Source organism: Rhipicephalus microplus, chromosome 10, assembly GCF_043290135.1.
Source record: "Rhipicephalus microplus isolate Deutch F79 chromosome 10, USDA_Rmic, whole genome shotgun sequence".
NCBI classification, from domain to species: Eukaryota; Metazoa; Arthropoda; class Arachnida; order Ixodida; family Ixodidae; genus Rhipicephalus; species Rhipicephalus microplus.
In genome coordinates, this window is record NC_134709.1 from 12,091,829 (window position 1) to 12,102,428 (window position 10,600).

General features: G+C 44.7%; 2 protein-coding genes across 2 annotated transcripts; both read left to right on the top strand.

Annotated features, from left to right (window-relative positions):
- The first annotated feature begins 388 nt into the window (after nucleotides 1–388).
- LOC119180703 (sulfotransferase 1C2) lies at nucleotides 389–3,127 on the top strand. The gene is made up of 3 exons (XM_037431833.2): nucleotides 389–467; nucleotides 1,615–1,920; nucleotides 2,288–3,127. Exons 2-3 carry the CDS (start codon nucleotides 1,717–1,719, stop codon nucleotides 3,083–3,085), a joined length of 1,002 nt encoding a protein of 333 aa, XP_037287730.2. The 5' UTR covers nucleotides 389–467; nucleotides 1,615–1,716; the 3' UTR covers nucleotides 3,086–3,127.
- A 1,122-nt stretch (nucleotides 3,128–4,249) lies between these two features.
- RpL37a (ribosomal protein L37a) lies at nucleotides 4,250–8,706 on the top strand. The gene is made up of 4 exons (XM_037432023.2): nucleotides 4,250–4,343; nucleotides 4,588–4,723; nucleotides 5,552–5,636; nucleotides 8,603–8,706. The coding sequence occupies exons 1-4, from the start codon at nucleotides 4,341–4,343 to the stop codon at nucleotides 8,679–8,681; spliced, it is 303 nt and encodes a 100-aa protein (XP_037287920.1). The 5' UTR covers nucleotides 4,250–4,340; the 3' UTR covers nucleotides 8,682–8,706.
- Nucleotides 8,707–10,600: the final 1,894 nt, after the last annotated feature.

Here is a 10,600-nt window from a genome sequence, read left to right on the forward strand (position 1 = left end):
GCACTATTGTATTTCACAAATCTGTAATCAAAATAAAGTGATTGTGCTGTTTAGTTTTATTGAACAACACAATAACTACATTATTATGTAAATTTATTGTTTTATTTTTTGAGCGAAAATACATATGTACGATAATTTGCGTTATTTAAGCTCGCGCTATTGTTCAATTTTTGTCAATGAATTACATAATAAATCAAATACACCAGAGATAATAAATAAGAATTACTGTAGAGTGGCTGCTTTCATTTTTGCAATAAATTTATTCAACTAAAACATTAATTGAGTTTCGGTTTCGATATCGTACTGGCACGAACATGCGCTTACGCTCAGCTGCGGTTCTGATTTCAAAGAATCAAAAAATAATTAAAAGAATAGCGTATAAAAATGTGTATACTGACTCACGGTACCGGATGCGCCGCAGGAAGCTATCGACAAACCGCCGTAGATCAAAACGACACGCCTAAGCGGTAAGTTTTCAACAGAGGCTGCGCAAGCGGCACCGTTCCTATTTTCCATATCGTCGCCGCACTTGTACAAAGACGCATGTAATATCTACAAAAAAAATGGCGCTTTGACGACAATATTCGGGTTTTCTCTTATTGGGTTTCGGTAGCTGTACTACCTAATACGTTGTTGGTATAACCTAATGCGCTGCAGTGAACGAAGCGTAGATTTTGTCGTACGAATGCCAAGCGGTGAGGTACCTATTCTACTCAGATCAAGCGCGAGACGAATTTAGTCAGACAAATAATAATGCGAATTGCCAAAAACATTTGATGTTATATTCCATACAAATAAAAGGGGCAACATCAATATGTATGCGGCGCTACGAGGTGCATTGAACAAATGAAATCTGTAACAGGCGTTAGTCTTTTCTTTTAAATCAGCAAGTTGTTTTTCAAAATAGTGTGCTACTTCCGATTCGCTCATGCATAGCATGGTGCTCGGGTAGAAAAATGCAATTAAGTAAAATACGACACTCCTGCAACAGCCTAAAACAACGCGAAATTCAAGCGAAAGGAATTCACGTACTATAAGTGTAGGCGAACGACGCACAATGCCGGAAGACGCAAAACGTTCACCCTTTTGTTTTTCTTCCTATTTTGTTCATCTATATGAAAGCGATATTTTCTGTAGTCGAATCAATGTTTCCGTCTATAAAATACTTGTCTGGACAAAAGGCGTTTCTGGCTGCATCTGTCCCACCAGGCAAGACCATCACAATTAAGTATCACAATCACAAGTGTAGCTGTACGCAGCTATGATATGTCAGCCTACGTCGCAGCGTCTCACGTCTCAGCCTTCATTTTCGGGAGTATTGCACCATTTTCGGTTGGATATGATCGACAAGCAAAACCCTAGAGCCCTGTTTGATGTTGGTGCTCGTTAAAGGACCACACCGGATGGTCGAATTCATAGTGCACTACTATAATCGAAGTTTTCGGGACCCTCTACAACGGCGTGCCTCGTACAGGTATCGTGGTTTTGGCACGCAAACCCGTGGGGCTATTATTATTATTATTATTATTATTATTATTATTATTATTATTATTATTATTATTATTATTATTATTATTATTATTATTATTATTGAACCAATGAATTTCATCGCAGGTGTCAGCGGGAACACGAGGCACACGTGGTGAGCCAAGCGGCCGGCGGCCGGTAAATCATTAATCCAACTAGTGCACGGTGTCCGCCGCGGGGTGCTTTGTCATGCAGCGTGGCACGTACTCCCTCCCGTACGGCTGCGAATTGTCGCCGCGCTACGCCTGCGAAGACGGCGACATCGTGCTGGTCTCGTATCCCGGCTGCGGCGTCCACTGGCTCCAGCAGATCGTCCAGCTCATCCTCAACTCGGGGCAAAGCGCACGCGACTACGCTGAGTTCATGAGGCGCACGCCGTTTCTGGGTAGACTTGTACGTCACTCTGGATCTCTGTTCGAGTAGACTCGATCCTTCGATCTGCATGAAGAGTTAATACAATATACGTCACATATGGCACTTATCATTGCATATGGTTATATAAGTTCCTACTGGGAGCAGTTGCGTCCAGTTGCCTCGATTTTAGTTTATGCCCAGATGGCTTTTTATTGGGAACATCAACAACTTTTGTAGGAGCTATATGGCACGACTTTCGTAGAACATTTCATAACTGTTATTCCGCTTTTGTAGAAGCATTATATTGGAGCAATCAGGCGTTTTTTGGGGCGTAGTAATTGATAGGTTCAGTATAGTTTAATAGTTGAATACTTTTTTCACGAAAACATTTGTATTGGCTTCGCAGAACGCTCCAGGACGACGAGGCCACGATTCCGACCTCGTTGTTCCGAAAGGGCCGCGCACACTGAAGACTCACTCGCACATACTTGGCGGCGGTGTCTCGCACTCGAAGGCCAAGTACGTCTACGTGGCCCGCAACCCTTGGGACTGTTGCGCCTCCCTCTACCACCGCGTCGAGTTCAACCGCTCGACACCAGGCGCCGCCCGCGCACTAGCGCCGCGTTCGAACTTCGACGAGTTCTTCGATCTCTTCGTGACGGGTAAGTTCAGCTTCGGCGATTACTTCGACCACGTTCGCTGCGCGTACGAACACCGGAAGGAGGACAACGTCTTTTTCGTCACGTTCGAGGACCTGAAAGCGGACAGGGAGGCCGTCGTACTGAAGCTGGCTCACTTCCTCGGCGAGGAATATGGCGAGACGCTGGAAAACTGCGACGACGTGTTCGAGAAAGTCTGCGAGAAATCGAGCTTCGATTACATGAAGCGAGTGTACGGCGCTCGAACAGAGCGGGGTTCGGATTCGGCGGTGGCTGCATCGGCGCCGCCTCCAGCGGGGGCAGCTGGAGACGTATTCGTACCTTGGTCTGATGCCTTCAAGTTCCTGCAAGATGGCGACCAGTTTTGCCGCGCTCTTCGGTCGGGCAAAGTGAACGACTGGAAAGAACTTTTCACCCTGGAGCAACGAGATAGGATGAAGGCTAGGATAGCGGAAAAGACCAAAGGGTCCGACTTGATGAGCCTCTGGAGACTTCAGTCGAGATACAAGTGCTTGGCCGCGTATTCGTCAAGTGATGCGCATTAAAAAAAACAGTAATAAAAACCAGCTACGTCTGTTTTGCACCCACCCCCTCCCCCGTCATCTCTCGCTACGAATCCACGCAGCAGCAGAAGTAGGAGCCACTGAGCAAATGACTCGTTGCCTGGCTCAGTCCTGCATGATGATAGTTATAGCGCGAGAACAGAACGAACACACAGAGACAAGAAGGACACGAAGGTCTCTGTGTGTTCGTTATGTTCTCGCGCTATAACTATCATCATGCCATACCAAGTAACCCAAGCTGCCACACTTCTCAGTCCTGCAATCAGGAGTTTTAGCAAACTCCGGCTCTCACAAGGGCTTTAACTAAGGGTTCAGATAAAAAAAATGATATTACTTTCCCTGGGTAGTTTCCTTCGTTTTCCCATTTATTGATATGAACTAAAAAAATACATTAATTGGATCGAGAGAGAGACAAGTATATTTGCAGAAAGGTAGAGACGTCGGCCTGGGCGATATTACATGCCCTAGCCTGCTACTCTGCACCGGGGCAGGGGAAAGGGGACAGAAAAGAGTAATGAATGACGATCGTGAGATGAAGAGGTGAGTGTATGTATTCTTTTCAAAGTGAGATGTTATAGCGCGCCCCTGAAAGCATGGCAAAGCGGTCCTCACAGAAAGTTCACACACGCACGGACAAGCGCACGTGACACCGTGTTGTGCTTCCTTATGAGTTGCAGAAATAAGCGTCTTCGTAACCCGTTGCTCATACCTGCGGATATCCGTACGGACCAGTGGGTAGCGCTGACCGGACCACTTGATCCAGCGGGCACGTGGAGTGATCCAGCGGGCATGCGGTATAGGGCGCTTCACTAAAACTACATCAAGTGATATAGGTGTTTCCTGGCTCCATCACATGAGAAAGATTCCTAATCCTATTTTAAACAAAATATTCTCTCTTCTACCTCTCTCGAGCTTACTAACGACCTTCAGCATCACGCTTTTGCAAATAGCAGAAAGGTTGAAACCACGACACACCTGCAACCAACTTGAAAGTAGCGCCAATTGAGTGATGCTAGCGCTCTTTGTAGCTACGTTGATAAAAAATGCTAAAAACAAATTATTAGGTAAAGTTAAATGATTATTTTAACATTTTATTACTTTATTTAGACATTGTTTTAATGTATAACGCTTTTGTTCAGCTTTTTTTACCAACGTTTAGCGCCACTGCATTTTTTACCACCACGTTGCTTTTTTGCTCTTCGTGACAAGTCCTTTCCTGGATTGGTAGATCGTCAAGATGGTGAGCGTTTTCTCGTTGCATCGAAATCTATTAAAATCGTAAATTGTGGCATATATTATGCATTGAGACGTTAATTAAACACGCCTATCGCCCTTAGCGAGTGCGAATGTTATGATATTTTTTCGGAAAATGTCTCATTTCGATATAATCAAGCTGTCGGCGCCCGTGCAGTCGCCTCTGCATCGGGCCGGGACGAGTCGTGCCGCTGTTTTTCACGCATGTCTTTGCGGCTTTTCCATTTCAGACGAAGGGTACCTCCAGTTTTGGAAAACGGAGAAATAAGACCCACACGCTGTGCCGGCGTTGCGGGCGCAGCAGCTACCACATTCAGAAGTCGCGATGCGCCCAGTGCGGCTACCCCAACAGCAAGATGCGCCACTGTAAGTGAACGTGGTTTTTTTCTCTCTCGTCGTATGTAGCAGTGCTTGTCGCGGATAGGAAAACCTCGCGCCCGATCGGTTCTTGAACAGACGCATTAGCTGTCGGAGGCGTTGTTTGCGAGTCCGCGCAAGCAATTTGCGATTCAGTGAGTAGTCGCAAAGTGCAGTCGTCGCCCTACTAATCGCTAGCCGCTACGACAGTCTTTTAAGTATTCTTTGACATCGAGCGTTGTGAACGTAGGATTTCCCGTGTTCATAAGCGCCGTCGTTTTGAGGACTAAGGAGCACGCAACAGTGACCAAAGCGTCAGATATGATCTTCACTTGGGGTTCCACAGCGGCCGCGTTGTCTCTGCGGCTGTGGTGTTTCGCGGCAAGGCACTTGGGCGCGAGTGTGACTAGTGGTCATGGCTGCCGCATGTGTACTTACAAAAACCGTGTACTTACATTAGGCGCACAGTAAGGAAACCTGTTTGTCTTCATCATTGATCTGGAGTCTCCCACTGCAGCATGCTTGGATCCTAATTCGTTTGCAGCTCGTAGAATCTTATAATTTGTTTCTTAAAGTTTTTCTGTCATTTAAGGGGCGGGGAGTGGGGTAGGGTTTTCGGGAGGGACGATTTCATGCATCCACTATGCAGCACAAGCACTGTTACATACACTTGATGTCAGCACTTGCTGTGTGCACGTGATGTAAAAACTTATCTCATCATATGGATCGTGCTGATCTAAGGAACCACTGATGCTTTGTTGCCTGATGTGAAGTGTACCAATGTCGTTACTGTGTTGTAACTTGTTGTTTGTGTTTTGTTTCATACGCCTACTGCAGACAACTGGAGCGTCAAGGCTAAGAGGAGGAAGACCACTGGCACTGGACGGCTCCGCCATCTCAGGAAGGTCTGGAGGCGTTTCAGGTGAGCAAGCAAGTAGAGGAGAAACGTTCATTTATGTGGACCATCCACTACTTCTGCTTTTAACTGATACCATTTGTCTATAGTGCCCTCTTCTGCCTGTTTTACTGGTTCAGTATTCATAACGGTGTTGAGGTTAACTTAACTTTAATGGTAATATCCATCTGATATAGCGTGAAGCTGTTGAGATGAGAGAGAGAGAAAATTTATGGGAATGCAGAGTGTGTGAGCAATATTTATGCATTTCATCTTCTCATCTCTAAAAACTCATGACTGCTGTGGTGTGTGGCTTATGAGGCTCATACTTCAGACAATTCTAGAAGAGCTCACCGGCTTAGAGGGACAAAGGTAAACAAGTTAGGCTGCAGAGATTGAATGCTTTAGGACATTGGAAATGTCAGTATTTTTCTGTAACAACGGCAACATAGCACTTCAGTATTGACAACAGCCTTTTGTGATAAAGGAATAGCAGCAGTCATGGGGCATGACATCAGAGATTTCGGTGCAAGCTGGACGACAGCAGCTCCCTATATTATTGTCATTGTAGCATGCAGCCGCTCATAATGATTGTAGACTTTTGCGAGGCTGGAATGAAAGGCTACTTCCGCAGTTTTATCCTATTCAATTCCTTGGAAAAAGAAGTTGCCATTACTTTCACAACTGTGCAGAATGTTAAAAAAGTTCTGATTTTGCCTGGTTCTGTGCTGCGCATACATGTTTCATTTCTGTTATCGTGTAATAATAGTTAGCCTTGAATGACCAACTGCATGACCCAAAAATTGTAGAAGAGGATAAAATCTTCGGCACAATGGCCACATCTTGATGGAAGGGAAATTTCATAGGCCTGTGTACTTAGATACCAATGCTAAAAATGGCATTACTTGAAATTCCGCAACATGGTGCGTAGCTAATGGAACTGTTGGGTGCGAAAACAAGAAATTCACAAAAATGAGAGACAGGACGGGCGCTACTTTTATCGTGTGTTGTGTCTGCGTGGTTTGTGGATGCGCCTTTTCTTATCACACAAAGTGCTGGCTGTCGGACATTAGAGGGTGCTGTGATGTAAACAGTATCACAGCTACTCGCTTTGAAGGAGGTGATTTAGTGTGTCGTAGGTTTAGCGTTCTTTTTTTTTTTTTTTTCAATCTCACTTGTACGAAACGAGGTCTGGGAGGTTTCCTAGGTGTTAATGGCAGTGTGTTGACTTGGGGTTTTCTTGTCTCCTTAAACTACTGGCATGCCATATCCTTGGAGATAGTAAAATAAATATAGGAGCTCTGTGAAAAGAGCTTGGTTTGTAATTTGTTTGGCAGATATGCTGAGCACATAAATTTATTTTGTGTGGCTGCAAAAGCGTCATTCTGTTAGGGTTGAAATGTGGCAAAGCCTGTGTGTAATCGAAGTGCATGTTAACATTTACCACACATTAATTGTTCAGACACTTGATACATCTAGAGGAATACAGCAAATTTTCAAAAAAAAAAAAAAACTATAGACCATCTTTTAAAAGGGAACCCTGATGGGATGCGAAGCATTAGTGGTGCGCACGGCATTCACCCGGTTGAAACGGGCATCGACTCGAGTGCTAGGAACGGTTTGGAGCGAAACTTGGTGTGGTGGTTACTCAAGTAAACGTACGTATGAAACACAAAAGACGCGGGAGGCGGGACGTGTTGAAGACGCTTGCGCTCGGCTTCCTTGGCTTGCGTCTCGTCAGTGTTACCCGCGTGCCGTCTGTATTCTCAGACGCGATCGGTGGCTTGACTCTCACCTCGTCTGTGGTGTCGCTGGTCTTTAACTGCCGACGCTTGTGCTCGGCTTCCCTGGCACGCATCTCGTCGGAGTTTACGTCGCCATTCGCGAATGCTATTGGCTTTGCTAACCCTCACAATGCCAGCGACATCTGGGAAAAGCACTTGCACACTAGCAGGAAGCATCCTGCGATGGCGTCCCGCCCGTCGACGCGGCAAGCAGCGGAGCGCTGTCCACATTGTCGGCGCCGCGAGGTATTGAGGTAAGCGCGCTCCATCTATTGGCGAGAAGCCGGCTCGCAGAGAGGTGGCGCGGGTGAGATAACGCCCACGTGAGAAGTGGGCTCGAGCGGTGAAGAGGGTGAAGTGAGAGCCGACACGCGGCGAACGCACGGCAGGCAAGGGAGAGACGTCACCGCGCACTGCTAGAAAGGCGTGAGCTACTTGGCACCGCTCCAACACCTGCGGAGAGTGGAGCGGCACTGACGGAGGGACAGTGTTACACAAGCTAGTCAAAGAGCTGCTTCGCATCTGAAATAACTTTATATTTAGTTTAAAGCTCGGTGAAACTCTGAAATAGTGGCTGGCATCTGAGTACTCATTTTGCATACTGCCAGATGTCCCGAGAGTTCATATAGCAAGTCTACATGTTGATCTGGGTTGATTTTGTGCTGGTACATGTCAGTTGTGGTGCCATTTGAGAGTGTGAATACAAGTGAAATAGGACAGGCATGCGGCTTATTGCTCAGCCACGTGTCTAGGAGCCATGTAGCATAATGTTATGGTGCTTTATTATTTTAGAGTCGAAATGAGCCCCCTCCCCATTTTCTTGTAGTCATCTGTGGCAAAGTTGTTCACTAACATGGAAAAGTTATTATATTTTCAGTTATTGGTTCTGTGCATTCATAAAAGGTCAAGCTGAAAAGCACCAAATAAAACATGCCGTAAAATGCCACAATGTTTGAAGTATATCTTAAATATTTAAAGAAAAGTGTTGTTTAGATTAGATTATATAGAATCACTCAATGTTCACATCAGACTAGACTAGCTTCATTTTGAATGAACAAGCTCGTTGAAAGTTCATTATATGAGAGGCAGCATTGCAATGAAGTAGGTATAGTAAGCATAGTGTAGATTGGTAACATGAGCAATAGCATTTACAATTTTGGCTGCACTTTTAGGAAGATGTTTTAAAATGTGTTGGTGTTTGTCTTTCAGGAACGGTTTCCGTGAGGGAGGTCTTCCCAAGTCCCAGAAGCACGCAGTTGCTGGTGGATCCGCATCTGGTGGCAAATAAACGTTGTGTATAAAAGCCGTCACAAGAGCTTCTTTGATATCTTCTTGAGAGCGAGCTCACAGCTTTCAAGCGATTCATCACACTGACACCTCAAAAAGGTGTCTAGTTTGTCACAAAGCTGCAAAGATCATACACAGCGCGCAACAGCTGGGGGGGGGGGGGGGGGGCTTTTAATAAGGAGTGTGCCAATTTATCCCCATATTGTTACTCAGTTGGGCCAGTGTAACCGCCATTATTAAATGTGGGCTTGCATGACTGTTCGAATAAAGGCTGCAAGGTTAGCAGAATTGCTAGTTGTAGCATTGTACTGCTCTTGGTCAACCATGGCACACTATAGAAAAATTTCATGCAGCTTTTTTAAAAAAGATATTCAAGTACAGTTTCCAACCATATGTGTCAGAACTACTTTTTGGGTAGTCATTTGGGCATAGAGAAAAGTGCTATAGTAGTTACCAGGCATAATTGTGCCAAATAATGAAGTACTTAAATGGACCCCTTCATTGTACTGTGAAACCTTGGTAATGCGAATTTTGTGGGGTCACCAAGAACATTTGTATCACCATAAAATATGAAAATTAGTATATAACAAAAGAAAGCTGGCATACATTTTGACTTATGGTGTCTCAGAGCAGCAGTAATGTCATGAACATCTCTGAATGATAGTGAACTTTTTAATTAAAATTTCAATAATCATGCATGCTCTTAGGCACTTTCATGCATATGTAATTAATGAACCTGTTTTGTCGTGATCTACGACAGCCCCTTCCAAATCTCTGGATGCTTTTCCGCAGGGTGAAAAATCCAAAACCGCTTTCCTCTGCTTTTATTTTCATGATGCTGTGGTGTTGGCAATGTTATTCGGGAGATTTATAGTAGTGTTTGGACCATTGCGAGGTTCGCTCCAGATTCGGTAGTCTTCTGTTGAAATCGGAGTTGGCAGGTGTGTGGGTCCAGAACGTTGCAAAGCTGTCTGCTTTTTTTCTAGTCCTCGTCCATCTTTCATAGGATGTCTGATTGCAAGGACATGGCAGGCATTAGTAAAAGTGTGGGAATGGCTTGTCAAAAAAAATCATGCAGTGATATGTAATCTAAGCACGAATTGAAGCTATGACACGTTGATAGTGAACTGCCTGCACGGTGTGGCGCACATGCCTGTGTGTTACTTTCAGTGCGCACAAATTACTATGTCATTAGCGACAGCATGGATGGTGTATGTTCGTATCAAACTCCTACAAGCTGCGGTTGTATTGCAGAGGTTTTACTGTAGTTTTTTTCACAAACCATATTGTACTAGTCATGCACACAATGACACCCATAAAAGTTCTTCCAAGCTGCTTACTTTTGAAGTTGTATGGCCATACAATGATCAGTCTTCGATTCCACATGCTGCAGTAGACTGGGATTTTGTTGAGAATGCCTGGTGCCCCAGCATTCTGGTGTGTCTGTTCTTGTCTACCGCAGCAACAATTCATGTTGGAAAACGTGCTGAAGTCAAATAACAAGCCTGTAATTAATGCAACTTTAGTGGATTGCAAATTAGATTGAAAACACTAAGGACTGGTTATTAACCCTGTTTTATAAACTGTCCAAAAACTGAGTACTTAAAGATAGTCTTCATGAAACATAGCTGCAGACACCTCGCCATGCGATGAAGCCCTAGGTTGTGAAAGTACAGATGTCATTAGAATAGTTCCGGACAGTAAACAGAATGCGTAAAAATATAGCACCACTTGGGCTTCTGGTACAGTAACAAGCATCAGGGAAAGCGTTTTTGATTCACAATTTATGGAGTGAATTTTGGGAAAATACTAGGTGGCCGTAGTCCTAGGCAAACGGGGCTGTCACCAGAAAAAAGTAACTTCATGAGAACCTTGCTCTTCAGTTTGCATGCGGCAGAAGTAATACTATGCACTGTGTAT